Source organism: Leucoraja erinacea, chromosome 40 (genome assembly GCF_028641065.1).
Source record: "Leucoraja erinacea ecotype New England chromosome 40, Leri_hhj_1, whole genome shotgun sequence".
NCBI lineage: Eukaryota > Metazoa > Chordata > Chondrichthyes > Rajiformes > Rajidae > Leucoraja > Leucoraja erinaceus.
In genome coordinates this window covers 227,501-244,329 of record NC_073416.1, presented here as the reverse complement: position 1 = coordinate 244,329, position 16,829 = coordinate 227,501, and the positions used below count along the sequence as shown (strand labels likewise).

The following is a 16,829-nucleotide window of genomic DNA, read 5'->3' as shown; positions in this document are numbered from 1 at the left end:
TGCTGATCAAATCATTCAAAGGATTTTATTAAATAATACAGAAGAGCAATTCCCAATTTTCAGTGCAACACCAATTTATCACAAAGCATTTATTGATATTAGACATTACATTTCAAAATACTACTTCATTACTTCTGTTTGTGGACTTAAATATTTAGGTGCATTACATTCCCAGTAAAAAAACAAATACATAATGTTTATCAAGTTCTATAAAGTGATATAAAATTGCATGAACTGTGTGCTCACAGTGAACTGGAAGCACAGAAACATATCAATGGAAGTGCATTATCAAGAAGTATCCTGAACCTGTTAGCAAGGAGCTTTTAAACAGAATATTAAATTAAATAATTTCAAAATATTAAACTTAAAGAGGAAAAGCAGGAGGGGGACTTTTATTCCTTGAAATGCATTGCTGCACAGCAATGGAAAATCAAACCAAACCAATGTCGGACTCAAAGATAGGCATTTCTAAATACAGTCAGTGCTAATTCTTCTGGACATCTTGGTCAGTAAGGACAAGTTAGGCTGAAGGGAGACGTACAGTTTCCATACTGTACGACTCCATGACCAATATGTAAAATTAACAAAAAATAAAAAAAAATTGAAGGTCATTCTGCAAGGAGACGCTCCCTTTCTTCACCCTGAACTTCTAAAAAAAAATTACATAAACAAAGAAAGTTTCATACTATCTTACTCCAGAAGTTTCATTCAAACCATGGGGATAGATGCGGACATCTGCCCAGATTCCTCAGTGCTGTGTTCAATTAGTTTAGGCCTCTTGGATGACTGGGTCAGTGATATATGATCACCCATTAAGCCATTTTCTCCTCTCCTGAAGATATTCAGACATCTCACACGACTCACTGCTGCTTGCAAGAGGCAGAGTGGAGCAAGTCAACAAACTTTGCGACATCACAGTTGAACTGGGCAAACAGTCATGTGAACTTTGTCCGTCCGGCACGAGTGAATGGATGGGAACCCACACAGCACCGACCAGATAATGAACCTTGAATCCATCTGGTCTGTGTGGCTCAGTGCTAATTCAGCTGCCCCCATTCCCCACCGAGTTAGCAGGAGATGCTCTCCACTGTACTCTGGCTGTACTGACTCGGCCTATGAAATGGCAATTTCAGATCTAACTCGAGTGTTCTACCAAAAACATCGTCACCAGGCAGACCTCCTTGTAGCTCCTGCTTAAGGTTGGTGCCGAGGAAAAGGAAATGACCAAACGACAGGACAGGGAAGCCACACTGGTGGATGATGTTAGAGGCAGGGACTTGGCAAAGAAATTGGCCCCATATTTGGAATAACCAGGAATTAGAATTAAAGTCAGATTTCAGAAGACTTTCAGAGCAGCCGTTGCATATTTTCTAACCTTTATACTAAGCTACTTCTGTCAGATGCGATCCCAAGAGAGACTGCAAACCCTTTCTGGAGTTGGCCTATAGATATCGAGCAAGATTGATTGGAGAGATCCCGTTTGTAATTTAATTTTCTCTTCAGAAAGTTCAGGCAGTGCGGTCCTGGCACTGGCTAGTATCCAAACTCTTCGGAAGATGCGATCTGTGAACAAGACACAGACCTCTTCCTGCCCGGGAGCCCAGGAAGCGAGTGACCATATTTATCCACACACCAGCAGTGACCACGCCTTCTGCCTTTTGATGATTTACACTGAGAAAAACATTAGAAACATGTTAAACCCATATATCTGCATCGTCTTTCAGGGTGTCGGGGGTTAAGGGGAACAGGCAGGACTATGGGGTTGAGAGGGAAAGATAGATCAGCCATGAATGAATGGCAGAGTAGACTTGACGGGCCGAATGGCCTAATTCTGCTCCTAGAACTTATAGTCGAGTCACATTTATTTATATAGCACATTTAAAAAACAACTCTCGTTGGCCAAAGTGCTTTACATTTGTTATAAGAATAGTATAAACAAACATATAGCCCTCACTCAGTGGACGTCAGGAAAGGCTTGGGAGTAGAGATAAGATTTCAGTCTCGACTTAAAAGAGTCGATGGAGGGGGCTGTTCGTTCTGATGGGAAGGGGGATGCTGTTCCACAGTTTAGGGGCTGCAACCGCAAAGGCGCGGTCGGTCGCCCCTGAGCTTATGCCTAGACCGCGGGATATTCAGCCACAAGTCGGCCGATCTGAGGGGCCTGGAGGTGGAGTGGTGGGTGAGAAGACTTTGAATGTGAAAAGTTATAGAGATGGTGATCGGATCTGGAAGCGGGCCAACACATCTATAAATAAAACTGAACGACTCGGACATCTTTTCATTTGCACAATTGATTTTATTGTATTCATTTTAATATATTAATGTTTAAAATCCATGCATTGAAGGAAGAATATTTCACAGCCTCAACCAACCCTAACCGGGCATCACCGCATGACAGCACACGTCAGCGCGCATGTCGTGCAACTTGACGGTTTTACGGGCGTCAGTCACTGGCGCTCCGCGGTTGCCCAAATGCGACGGGCCCTTTAAGATGATAGATTGCTTAAAAAACAGTTGATGTACATTTCCCTTTTCTTTTCACACCATCTATGACTCGATGGTTCTTTGGGAGGCTTGGTAGGGGTTTAGTAGGCACAGAGCTTCAATGATCGCAAATGATAAGGTGATTACTGCTGTGACTGGGTTCACTGTTTACCTGTTTGCTCCGGTAGTAACCTCTCTTATCGCAGTTTGGGATGTAAATGTCTCCTGGGCTGCGTAAAAACTCTGGCTGAAGATCCTGCAGAATCAACTCCATTTCCCTTCGGCATGGGCCCTAAGTACAGATCAACAATTGGACAGTGTTTAAAGACAGCCGAGTGAAAGATCAATCCAAAACCCTAATCCTCCCTTCAAAGCTTGTGTCCCGATCCAACTTTCCCCAACACATGTGTGGGAAGGAACTGCAGATGTGGGTTTACACCGAAGATAGACACAAAGTGCTGGAGTAACTCAGTGGGTCCAGCAGCATCTGTGGAGAAGATGGATAGGTGACGTTTCACAGAGTGCTGGAGTAACTCAGTGGGTCCAGTAGCATCTGTGGAGAATATGGATAGGTGACGTTTCACAGAGTGCTGGAGTAACTCAGCGGGTCAGGCAGCATCTGTGGAGAACATGGATATTTCCGTTTCACATAGAGTGCTGAAGTATACTCAGCGGGTCAGGCAGCATCTGTGGAGAACATGGATAGGTGACGTTTCACAGAGTGCTGGAGTAACTCAGCGGGTCAGGCAGCATCTGTGGAGAACATGGATAGGTGACGTTTCACAGAGTGCTGGAGTAACTCAGCGGGTCATGCAGCATCTATGGAGCTAAGGAATGGGTAGGCAACAGTTTGCGGGAGAAACCCGTAAGGGGTTTCGGCCCGAAACGTTGCCTATTTCCAGAATAGGTTTCGGCCCGAGACGTTGCCTATTTCCAGAAGGGTTTCGGCCCGAAACTATGTTGCCTATTTCCTTCGCTCCATAGATGATGCTGCACCATAACTCAGTGGGTCAGGCAGCATCTGTGGAGAACATGGATAGGTGACGTTTCACAGAGTGCTGGAGTAACTCAGCGGGTCAGGCAGCATCTGTGGAGAACATGGATAGGTGACGTTTCACAGAGTGCTGGAGTAACTCAGCGGGTCAGGCAGCATCTATGGAGCTAAGGAAATAGGTACGTTTCAGGCCGAAACCCGTAAGGGTTTCGGCCCGAAACGTTGCCTATTTCCAGAAGGATTTCGGCCCGAAACGTTGCCTATTTCCTTAGCTCCATAGATGCTGCTGCACCATAACTCAGTGGGTCAGGCAGCATCTGTGAAGAACATGGATAGGTAGACGTTTCACAGTTCCCAGTGTTCATGGAGAACATCAGTGGGTCAGGCAGCATTGTGGAGAACATGGATAGGTGACGTTTCACAGAGTGCTGGAGTAACTCAGCGGGTCAGGCAGCATCTGTGGAGAAATCTGGATAGGTGACGTTTAAAGAGAGATTACATCTAAAACTTAATCTAAAACTAAATCTCCATTGTCTTAAAACGAATCCCGACACCCCTATTCATTACATTGGGGTGGTCTTCAATGACAAATCTGACAGCAAATTGGTCTAATTTAAAGAGAGAGGCAGAGTATAATACCTCAGATGCTAGAAATCAGAAATTAAATTCCTTCGTGGGCAAATTTACTTTTACTTCTTTCAACTTTGTATTCTACATCGGTTGCGGACAACATGGTCTCTGCTACAATGAGGAGACTAAACAAACTGTGCAAATGCTCAACAGAACACTTCTATTGGGTTTACAAGCAAGCCCAAGTTTTGAGATGACGAACATTAATATTGAATTGAATTCTTTGCCACAATGTAATTCCTTGCTTGTATACCCATGGTATGTAATAGCGGCTACATAACGGGCACCGACAAAGTTACAAAGTGACCAACACCAGGTTCCCCCCCACCCCCCCCCTGTCCCCCCCCCCCCCCATCACGCTTATCCCCCCCCCACCCCCATCACGCTGACCTCCCCACACCTATACTGTGACCCTGTTCAATTCTAATGAAGCAGCGCCTTCTCTTTAAATTGATCACTTAATGTTCTTCCAAGTAACACAGAATTCAACAACTTCAGGTAAGGATTCTGCTATACCAACTATACATCCGCCAGAACCTCTTGTGTGTTACACCTCAAACCCAACTGTTTTATACCACCAATCCTTATAAATTTCTTCTGACTCCACTCCCTGACCACCCCCCCCCCCAATTAAACATACAATTGAATCACAAAGCCTAAATTTACATATTCCTAAGCACACAAGGCATTTGTCAAATTATTGCAGCAAGCTCCAAGTTAATACAAGATAGACACAAAAAGCTGCAGTAACTCAGCGGGTCAGACAGCATCTCTGGAGAAAAAGAATAGGTAATGTTTTGGGTCTAGATCCTTCTTCAGACCAACCCAAAATGTCACCTACTCCGTTTCTCCAGAAATGCTGTCTGACCCGCTGAGTTATTTCAGCTTTGTGTCTATCTTCAGTATAAAACAGCATCTGCAGTTCCTTCCTATACATTTAGTCTAGCTTAATATATCTGGCACTTTCTGTTTCTGATTGTACTGGAATGTATATTACATAGAAAAACATAGAAATTAGGTGCAGGAGTAGGCCATTCGGCCCTTCGAGCCTGCACCGTCATTCAATATGATCATGGCTGATCATCCAATTCAGTATCCCGTACCTGCCTTCTCTCCATACCCCCTGATCCCCTTTAGCCACAAGGGCCACATCTAACTCCCTCTTAAATATAGCAAATATTCCAGTGTGTCAACCCTTGAAATATGCATTGAATTTGCTGCGGTGCTTGTGTTCTCCTCAAACCTGGCACTTACGTATTCAGAGTCTGGTGCAAGTGTGGTGACTGGTGTAGATTTTGTTGGGGTCGTCGTGGAGTGTACAGTTCCCATTGCCGTTTGGCGATTTCCTTCATGAGGTTTCAGTTTCAAGTGGGGGCCAGGATTTTCATTTTTTTTGCCACCTTGTCGTCTCTTTCCGAAAGAATATTTTTCATTGGCATCCAGGGTCCTTCCTGCAAGAATGTGAACAGACCAGTCAGTTAGAGAGCCCAAGATCACACTGTCTCAATGTAAGATTTAAAAGCACAATTTTCTCACAAAGCCCACATCGATGTATTCCTAAGCACACAAGGTATGTGTCGAATTATTGCAGGAATCTCTAGCTTATGAGACATCACCATATGATAAACCCGCAATTGGATCAGCATATTGGGCAACAAAAACATGAGAAACATACGAACCATTTCACCTTCCTACTGTACAATGAATAAATGGCACTTACCATACAAGTGTTAGTGGGAGCAAAGAGAAACTCTTGCAATAACACTTCTCGTCAGCAGGGGGATCTCAATCGATTTGGGCTAATGGATTCACTCAAATTTGTAGTTAACTTTTTTTTGACAGAAGTGTATGTCAGTCATAGCTCAGATATCGCCGCTCACCTCTGAACCAGAACGACACAGGCTCAACTGGCACTTTAGGGAAATACACAATGCAGGTTAACATCCCTGCCACAGTGTTGTACTGCCAGTGGTGCTGCCATTTAGATCAGACGCAAGTTAAGCCTCCCCCTCTGCTCACTCAACAGCAACATTTCAAAAGCAAGCTGGGGAGCTTCGTCCACTCTCTGTACCTTTATTCAATCAATGGCGTTTGTGGAAGTTTCTTGTACATAGGCTACCACATCTTTATACATAACAATAGTGGCTTCACTTCCAGATACACTGCACTTAATTGGGATAAGGACAGTATTCAATCTGCCTTTTAGATACCAGTACAAACATTACAGCATTTCATAGAATGCACATGATAGAATATGTAGATCGTTCCACTTTAGAAGGAAATTGAAATTGAATGGTGGAGTAGACTTGATGGGCCTAATTCTGCTCCTAGAACTTATGCAAGATGCAACTCAGTTAAATGTGTCTGGTTGGCAAGTTCTCGTACTTGTCATCTTGTACAAGTGAAGCTCTGGCATCTGGAGCTTGCCATCCAGACACATGCAGATGCTGGTTTACAAGAAAAAGGACACAGAGTGCTGGAGTAACTCAGCGGGTCAGGCAGCATCTGTGGAGAACATGGATAGGTGACGTTTCACAGAGTGCTGGAGTAACTCAGCGGGTCAGGCAGCATCTATGGAGAACATGGATAGGTGACGTTTCACAGAGTGCTGGAGTAACTCAGCGGGTTCAACAGCATCTATGGAGCTAAGGAAATAGGCAACGTTTCGGGCCGAAACCCGTAAGGGTTTCGGCCCGAAACGTTGCCTATTTCCAGAAGGATTTCGGCCCGAAACGTTGCCTATTTCCTTAGCTCCATAGATGCTGCTGCACCATAACTCAGCGGGTCAGGCAGCCTCTGAAGAGAAGGAATGGGTGATGTCTCGGGTTGGAGTCTGAAGGAGGGTCTCGACCCCGTTCCAGGGAGATGCTAACTGCATTTCGTTGTCTCCATACTGTACACCGACACTGACAATGATATATGCTATGAAATGATATATATATATATGCCATTTATTGTCACTATACATGTACAGTGAAACTGAAAGCTGCTCGTACTCAGTGCATACATACAATTTAGCACAAAAAACAAGAAACAGGAAAAACAAAAAACAGAAGGGAGATGGGGGGGGGCGGGAATAGGTGCACAAATTCTGCGGCGCTACATACATATATACATTGTATATATATATACACATATATACATAATGACAATTAAATAGACTATTGACTATTGACATATATACAGATGGAAGTCCGTGTTGGGCGGACAATGACAATGAAAGTTGAATGTGAATGTGAATGCGACCCGAAACAATAAGGTCACCCATCCCTTGTCTACAGAGATGCTGCCTGTCCCGCTGAATAGAATAGAATAGTAGAATAGTTTCTTTATTGTCATTGTAACATGGACCATGTACAACGAAATTTAAAATGTCAGCCAGTCAGTGCAGCATTCAAACATTTCTAAAAGCTAACGATACATACAAGGTAAAATATTAAAGATAAACAACTAAATAAATATCACGGACAAAGCACGCATACACACCCAACCCTCCATCCAGTTACCACAGTCCCTTAGTCTGTATCTGAGTTACTTACTGCAGCTTTTACATTTAAGAGATTGCATCTTGGTGTAAATCCACCGCTCTCTCTCTCCCTCATTCATTCACTCCCTCCCTCATTCACTCACCGGTGTGCTGGAGCTGGTTGCGGCGCTTGGCAGAGCGGCGACACACGCCCCGGCCGTGGAGCAGCGCCTGTAAGGGTGCGGGCTGCCCGCCGCGGGGCACGCACCTGAGGCCAGAGGCGCACCGCCCGGTGTACACCCCGCACGCCGCTCCCTCCGCCAGCGCGCATGTCAGGCAGCAGCCGCAGCCGGACTCTCTCACCAGCTCGCAGCCCCTGGGGGGGTGGCAGGCCGACACCTCCCCCTCACTGCACCCGCCGCACTCGACCATCGCCGCCAGCGCACCCGGCCGGCTGCACAGTCCCAGCCCAGCGAGCAGCATGCACATCCCCAGCATTGTTTGCAGCAGCTTGAATGCTCCACGACATTGCTCAGCCTGCTATTCCCCCTCTTTTTAAATAGGCAGGCAAGGGCAGGCCCCGGAATCTGAATAAGTGAGAGATTATTTAAATCACACGCGGGGGGAGGATGAGTTATGTACGTGACAGGGTGCCCGCTCCTTGTTCACATGGCTTGTGAATGGGATGGTCTGACACTAACTACATGCAAAAAGTTTCCTCACTACCAATGAACTTTTCATATTGTGTTTTAACTTGGTTTGGTTTTTGGATTACACGATTGCTTTTGGTAACCACTTTTTAAATAAGCATATTGCATTCATAAGTACTTATTTCCTCTTATCTCGATAAGTTTTAATGTAGATTCATTGCCACAAGGGACTTTTAACATCTAGCCCTGTGTATTTGATTCTAATGTAATGTTTTCAAATTGGCTATGTCTTCCAGATAAGCACTTTCTGATATGTGTTTATTTCAGGTAGAAGTTTTAATTTCTAGTTTTCGGGTGTAAATATTTATTGTAGGCAACTATTTCTTTGGACAGGCATTTTCAAGTATAGGTTTTTGGTATTTTCAATTTGTATTTCGATTTAACAAGTCAAGTCAAGTTTATTTGTCACATACACATACGAGATGTGCAGTGAAATGAAAGGGGCAATGAAATTAATGAATTAATTAATGAAACAATTAATTAATGACACAATTCATTGTACAGTTATATGTGAAAGTGCCTATTTCTTTCAGATATTTACTTTGGAACATGCTGTAGCTACAGCGTGCCTGTGATGGACAGACTGAGCATTTAAAACAATAGATGGGTACAAATCGAGCAGATTGCTCTGTCAGTATTTCTTAGATGTTGTGAGAGCTGAATTCATTTGGGCATGTGGATAGTAATCCTGACATGAATTATTGCTGGTGGAAACTAGGAAGGGAGCCGTTTCCTTCAGAATAATGTGGTATTTATTCACTTTTTAAGGTGTATTCATTCATCCCAGTAATTTTGTATTTTGTAAAAGAACAAATAAAAGTGTTTCACGAATGCCAATTTTCAATGCCTTGTTAATTTTCGTATCTCAATTGGACATAAAAAAAAGAGGCCATTCAGCCCATCAAGTCTTGCTGGGTCACAGAGCAATCCCACCCTTTCACCTACCCTGCCCGCTTACCTACTCTCTCTCATACTTGTCAATTTCCTGTGATTCCCCCACCTTATTTAATGAACCTACCAACAAGGATGTCTTTGGGGATGTGGGAGGAAGACAGAGCACATGCGAGAAACCTTCTCAGTCACAGAGAATCACTCCACATAGGGAATGCTGAGGATCAGGAACACACCTGGTTTACTGACGCTATAAGGCAGAACCATTATATTCTGTACCACCCTTATAATAGGCATGTCAACATCACTATTGTTAACTGGATTCTTCTTGCATCAGTGAACTCTACTTCGGGCTTCATTCCCAAGCCAACAATTCCATCCTTTTCAATGTCCACACCCTTGGGTTGAATAACAATCTTGAAATCTTATTTGACCCTGAGCTGAACTTCCAACTCCATGTCCTTTCCTCTCAAATGCTGCCTACTTCCAACCCCATTAAAATCACCCTGGCCAGCCCTGGTTTGGGGCACCAGTGCTGCAAATTTCTGTAGAAACACCAGATGCTGTGTTTCTTTTATAACCTCTGAATTTCCAAATGCTCTCCTGGCCACCTTCACCTTGTCTTAAGAACCCTTGATTACTTATTTTTATAATTCTGTAATCTTCAGTCCCCGCATTCCTGCAATTCTGGCCCTTTGTGCATCCCACGCTTCTTTCGCCCTGCCATTAGTGACCAAGCCTTCAGGGGGTCCAGGTGTGAACTTCTGGAATTTTCTTGCCAAATCTCTTTATCTTTCCACAATTTTTTCTCGTTTACGAGGCTGCTTAGAGCTGGCCTCTCTCGCCAAAGCTCAGTCACCTATCCGAATCGTCACGTTCTTCGCCTCTTGTCTGTTTTTTGTGAAGCGCGGACAGACACTAAAGGCACAATATAAATGCAAGAGAAAATCTTTCTTTGAAAATGAACTAAACATTTGTTGTTAGTTCATTTTCAAAGCCAGATATTGTCTGTTCTTAACAGTACAATTAGAAAATCTATCCATTTCAAGCTTTACAGCAATGTTCCTTCCTTTAGCTGCTGCAATTAAGCAGGGGTCCAGGAGTTTACTGGATGTTGCATCAGACACAATCCTTCAGAGCACTTGTGATTGAGCTCCAGGGGATTTAAGGTTGTCTGTATCTACATATTTTATTTCCTCTTTTTTTTTCAGCTACAGATTTGTGGTCTAATAATTCCTGCTGTCTAAACTGACGTCTCATTATATAACCATCTGAACATGGAAATAACAGCGGGAAAACACAGAGGTTTGCAAGCTCTTTGTGCAAAAGCTATCAGACTCTTGTCAAATTAATGCTGCAATATGTACAACATTACTTCAGCACAAATCTTGCATGGGTTCAGGGTGAAATTCAGCGCAGTTGGTTACTTCATTTAGCATATTTTCTCAGAAATGTTGCGCAGATCACATTATTTTCACTATCCATTCATTTAACAGAAATATACTGACGTTCAGCATTGGCAGGACTAGTGAGCACAAAATATACCAATGGCAAAAGTATTTCCCTCTATAGTGGGTGATGCAATAAGGCAGACTGTTGCTATTCAATGTGCAGTCTATGGTTAGAGAGAGAGCTTCTCATTGGGGAAACTGATGCAACAAGCTAACTACGATTATCAACCTTCAAAAATTAGGGGTAATCACAGCATTTGAAACATTTGGATGCAGTATTGAGCAACTTTAAAAAAACATTTTTGAAGATTACTCCTCTGCAAACAGCAAACTTTTATATCAGAGCCACCAGTAAAATCTCTAACATTACATCTGTAATCAGGGACTTGAGTTGTGCGTGTCACAGTAAGTACATCAACATTTAGTTTAAATCTACTCACAACTACAATTCACACACAGTCCCTTCGTTCGTATAAGTCGCAGCTGATCAGGTAGAGCAGATGCCTCACAGCGCCAGACACCCAAGTTTGATCTTGATCTTGGTGCCTGCCTGTGTGGAGTTTGCACGTTCTCCCTGTGACCATGTGGGTTTTTCCTCTGGATGCTCCCGTTTCCTCACACATCCCGCAGATGTGTGGGTTTGTAGGTTAATTGGCCTCTGTAAAAAAAAAATATAGGCAGAGGAATAACAACAAACTAGTGTGAAAGGGTGATCAGTCAGCTTGAACTCGTTGGGCCGAAGGGCCTGTTTCCATGATGTATCACTAAACTAAATTATCTAAACTCCATCGATGTGCCTTGATTTTGTATCCCTTAATAGGTTAACCTAACAAAAATCTGCCCTTCATTTCTGAAATTTTCAATCGACCCTAATCCTTGGCTGCAACTTAGGGGGAGAAAGTAGTACGGAGAACTGCTTTCCTGCATTACATTATATTGTCGGGACTTGAAGTACTTCACTTACTGTAAAACAATTCAAAACACCCAGACATTGTGAAACGTTTTGCACAAATGCAAATCAGATCTTCTATTACCGTAGAACAGATCAGCTTTAAACATTCTTGTTCTGGATCTTCCTCACTCAATAGACTACTCAATGTTTGTCCAGGTTCACTGGAACGGTTGCAAACTACATGAATTTAATTAACGACAGTAACTCGCACTCCGGTAATTAATTGGAAAACTGCGGATTATTTCCTGAAAGTTCAAATGTGCTCTCCATTAGGTGGCAGTCTATCCCGTTAATCAGTGCTACTCAAAAGCTGTGACTGAAAGATCCTCCCAACTAAAGATACTAGATACTCTACGATCTTTGCTCCCAAACACTCATTAGACTGCTGCTGGAGATCCATTCTCAGGGATGGTACACCACATTGTTAATGAGACACAGGTTGATGGATGGGATTTCCCTCACAGGGTGGAAGGAGACGAGGGTGGGGGTGACTATGCTAGGTATGGTGTACGGTTCGTAGAAGCGAGGAACTACAGATGCTGGTTTACACAAAAGGACAACAAAGTTCCATCCAGGGACCCCAGCAGTCCTTCCAGGTGAGACAGACGTCCACAAACACCTCCCCTAACTTCATCTACCGCATTCGGTGTTCCAAATGTGGCCTTCTGTACATCGGCGAGACTAAGTCTTGCTTGGCTGAACATTTGTGCTCAGTCCGCCAAGGTCTACTGGATCTCCCGATTGCTAAGCATTTTAACTCTCCTTTCCATTCCCATGCTGACCTTCCAGTCCTGAGCCTCCTCCATTACCAGAGTGTGGCCACACGCAAACTGGAGGAACAGCACCTCCTATTTTGCATGTAGACATTAATGATGAAATTCACCACTGTGTCAGCGTATCGTTTGGACAATTAAAGGAAAGGGCTTTTTGAAGATTAAAACCTTAGCCCTGGCACACAATCCATGGTCTGGCGGGCGGCAGTGATCCCTGCCCTCATACATGGACATATTTCCCCTCTAATGGAAATATATAATTAAAACTGTCTCTGCAAATCCTCCAAAGCTTCTGGAAGTTTAAGTGAACCGATGTCAGTGTCCTCTCCAGACCAATATCCCCAGTGTTGAAGTTTGAGTTATACTACGCCTCTGACCTTAAAACTATGCCCTCTACTCTTTGGCATAAACCTACGCCCTCTACTCATTGACATAAACCTATGCCTTCTAGTCTTTGGCATAATCCTATGTATGCCCTCTATTCTTTGGCATTAAGCTAGGCCCTCTAGTGTTTGACAATAAAGTTCTGCCCTCTAGTCTTTGACATAAAGCGCTGTCCTCTAGTCTGACAGTAAGCTATGTCCTCTTGTCTTTGAGGTAGAGTTATGCCCTCTAGTCTTTGACATTTCCAGAACAAGGGGTCACACAGTTTAAGGATAAGGGGGAAATCTTTTAGGACCGAGATGAGGAAAACATTTTTCATACAGAGAGTGGTGAATCTGTGGAATTCTCTGCCACAGAAGGTAGTTGAGGCCACACAGTTCATTGTCTATATTTAAGAGGGAGTTAGATGTGGCCCTTGTGGCTAAAGGGATCAGGGGGTATGGAGAGAAGGCAGGTACAGGATACTGAGTTGGATGATCAGCCATGATCATATTGAATGGCGGTGCAGGCTGGAAGGGCCGAATGGCCTCTACTCCTGCACCTAATTTCTATGTTTCTATTTCATTACTATCACCCCTTCTTCTAAACACAAATATAGATCTAACTTTATTAACCCTGTCATCCCAGGAAATAGCCATGTGAATCTTTTCTGGACTGCATCCCATGCCAGTACATGTATATTTTCTTAAATAAAGGGACCAAAGATGTACACTGTTCTCCACAGTTGTTGGTTGCCTCACCGACATCTTGTACAACTATAACAATACTTCCCTATCTCTCAACTCCTGTGCAATAAAGACCAAAATGCCATTTGTCTTCCTATTTGCTACACCTGCATGCTAACCTTTTGTTTTTCATGAACAAACAATCCCTCTGTATTCCAGTCATTTGCAGCCTTTCTCCATTTGGTAAATAATCTGCCTTTTGATTTCTCCTTTCGAGTTGCATGACCTCACGCTCTCCCACTGTCCATTTGCCAAGTCTCTGCCCACTCACTCAACCTATCAGTATCCTGTTACAGAGCCCAAATATCCTCATTGTAGGATGCACTCCCACTTATTTTCGTGTCATTAGCAAACTTGGATATTGTACAATTTGCCTCCTCCTCCAAGTGATCAATATAAACAATAAATAATTGAAAGGCAAGAGCTGATCCTTGAAGTACTCCACTAGTTAAATCGTTTCGGCCTGAAAACGGCTCATTTATTCCAATTGCATGTCTTCTATATATTCTTCAATCAATGTTCATGTACACCCTCCAATGTGAATTATGCTCTTGAGCATCAACCCTTTATGTGGAACCGTACCAAATTCCTTCTGGAAATCTAAAACATGTGCCCCTCCATACAACTTTGCCTGTTACATCTTCAAAGAACGCGAGCAAATCTGTCAAACATGATTTACTACTTATGAAAGCATGTTTATTGGTTTGATTGCATTAAGCTTCTCTAAATGATCAGCTATATCTTCATGGAGTCCAGCATCTTGCCAGATACAGGTATCAAGTGAAATGGTCTATAATTTCTCGTTTTTTGTCTCCTTCCTTTCCCACTGCTTTTTCTGATGCAGCATGGATAGAAGACGTTATACTGAAGAAGGGTCCCGACCCAAAACGTTGCCTATCCATGTTCTCCAGAGATGCTGCCTGGCCTGCTGAGTTACTCCAGCACTTTGTGTCTTTTTTGAGCTGATCTGTCTTGCTTTTTCTCACACTACTTTCAGCCACACTGTTGAGATTCAGCCTTCTTGGATTTCCACTTGGATTTCCTATCAGTAAAATAATGACAAGCAAAGTCTTTGAAGGTGACCTTAATTAAAGAAATTAACTGTGTTATTTTCGTGCTGGAAATGTTTTCAAGTTGGACTTTTCCTTCTGACAATGTTGCAGTTGTGATTTAGCGGTTTAACAGAAACTTGGCATTCCACTTATTTAAAAGAATGCCACAAACACTTTATGCTACAGTGACTATATCTATTTTGATAGCAGTGTTCTTTTTAAAAATACTATTATTCTTTTATTGCAACGTTCCTCAGACATCTAGCCAAAAGCTTTTACTGACTGACTAAGAGATTATAAAACAAACCTAGAAATGTAATGCTGCTTTGCAAATATGTGTGCAGAAAGCAGCTAGGGACTCTAAATGCATCTGTTAAGACTCCATACATTTACATAATTGGGAAACATTGGTCTCAGAATCAATGACTCTGAATCAGAAACTCCACTTTCCAATCTTTGTTAATCAGAATTACGTTTAATTCCTATTCTCTGTTTCACAGAAAGCTTGTTATCCATTCTACCTCTCTAACTCCACAGCCACACATTGTGACTACTAGGTGGTATTTTGGATATTATTTTGAGAAATCCAAATATATTATGCTCTTATGTATCCTTCTGCTGCGTTTTGAAAGAATTTAATAAGGTTGATCAAGTGTGACATTCCCCTATGCAATCCCTGCTGTATAACGTATTCTTTATTACGTTTTCAGCTTTGAGTTTTATATACCTAGTGCATTTTTGAACAACTCTGCCACCATCTTTCTTATCGCTGATGCTAAACAAAATGAAGCTTAAAATATTCTATACGTCTTATCCTTCCTAAATATATCTATGATCTTATCTTTACTGCCTTAAAATGTCTTTATATTATTTTTAATCTCTTCTTCTAGCTCTTCTATTTGTTTTCTCAATGCGCACTAAGGAAAAATAGTTTGTAAATATTTATATCATTTTGTTATAACTATGAGATCTTACTGTGTGGCCTTCTCATCTTTGTTTTTTGCTTTTGTTATTTATGTGTGTTAGAATATTAATAAAATAATTCTGTAGTTTCTCTTTTTTTATGGGTGAGATTTTCCTAAACTTTCCAGTGCCTTTATGTCATCCTTCTAATTTGTTTTTGTATTTTTTCTTTGGCTGATATTTTGCCATACTTCATTCATTCATGGTGTGTCATTACTGGCAAGTCTGTTCTTGCTTTATAATAGGATACATTTCTCTTGGACTCCATTAATCATCTCTTTAAAAATATTTCTCACATCTCTTCTAAATCACATGTATAGAAACATAGAAACTAGGTGCAGGAGGAGGCCATCCGGCCCTTCGAGCCAGCACCGTGATATAGGCTGATCGTCCCTTATCAATAACCCGTGCCTGCCTTCTCCCCATATCTCTTGATTCCACTAGCCCCAAGAGCTCTATCTAACTCTCTCTTAAATCCATCCAGTGACTTGGCCTCCACTGCCCTCTGTGGCAGGGAATTCCACAAATTCACAACTCTATAGGTGAGAAAGTTTTTTTCTCACCTCAGTCTTAAATGGCCTCCTCTTTATTCTAAGACTGTGGCTCCTGGTTCTGGACTCGCCCAACAATGGGAACATTTTTCCTGCATCTAGCTTGTCCAGACCTTTTATAATTTTATATGTTTCTATAAGATCCCCCTTCATCTTTCTAAACTCCAGTGAATAAAAGCCTTGTCTTTCCTCATATGACAGTCCCGCAATCCCAGGGATCAATCTCGTGAACCTACGCTGCACTGCCTCAATCACAAGGATGTCCTTCCTCAAATTAGGAGGCCAAAACTGTACACAATACTCCAGATGTGGTCTTACCAGAGCCCTATACAAATGCAGAAGAACCTCTTTACTCCTATACTGAAATCCTCTTGTTATGAAGGCCAACATCCCATTAGCTTTCTTCACTGCCTGCTGTACCTGCACGCCGACTTTCAGTGACTGGTGTACAAGGACACCCAGGTCTCGCTGTACCTCCCCCTTATCTAACCTAACCCCATTGAGATAATAATCTGCCCCCTTTTTTTTGCTGCCTAAGTGGATAACCTCACATTTATCTATATTATACTGCATCTGCCACGCATCTGCCCACTCACTCAACCTGTCCAGGTCACCCCGCAACCTCCTAACATCCTCTTCACAGTTCACACTGCCACCCAGCTTTGTGTCTTCCGCAAAGTTGCTAGTGTTCCTCCTAATTCCCTCTTCCAAATCATTAATATATATGGTAAACAGTTGCGGCCCTAACATCGAGCCTTGCGGCACTTGGAATAAGGAGTAAGCCATTTAGAACGGAGGTGAGG

General features: G+C 42.7%; 1 protein-coding gene across 1 annotated transcript; it reads right to left on the bottom strand.

Moving 5' to 3' along the window:
* On the bottom strand, window positions 1-8,087 carry LOC129714748 (insulin-like growth factor-binding protein 5). Its single transcript, XM_055664560.1, has 4 exons — window positions 7,739-8,087; window positions 5,363-5,559; window positions 2,657-2,776; window positions 1-1,671 (listed from the first exon to the last, which is right to left on the bottom strand). Exons 1-4 carry the CDS (start codon window positions 8,070-8,072, stop codon window positions 1,534-1,536), a joined length of 789 nt encoding a protein of 262 aa, XP_055520535.1. The 5' UTR covers window positions 8,073-8,087; the 3' UTR covers window positions 1-1,533.
* Between the last annotated feature and the right edge of the window lie 8,742 nt (window positions 8,088-16,829).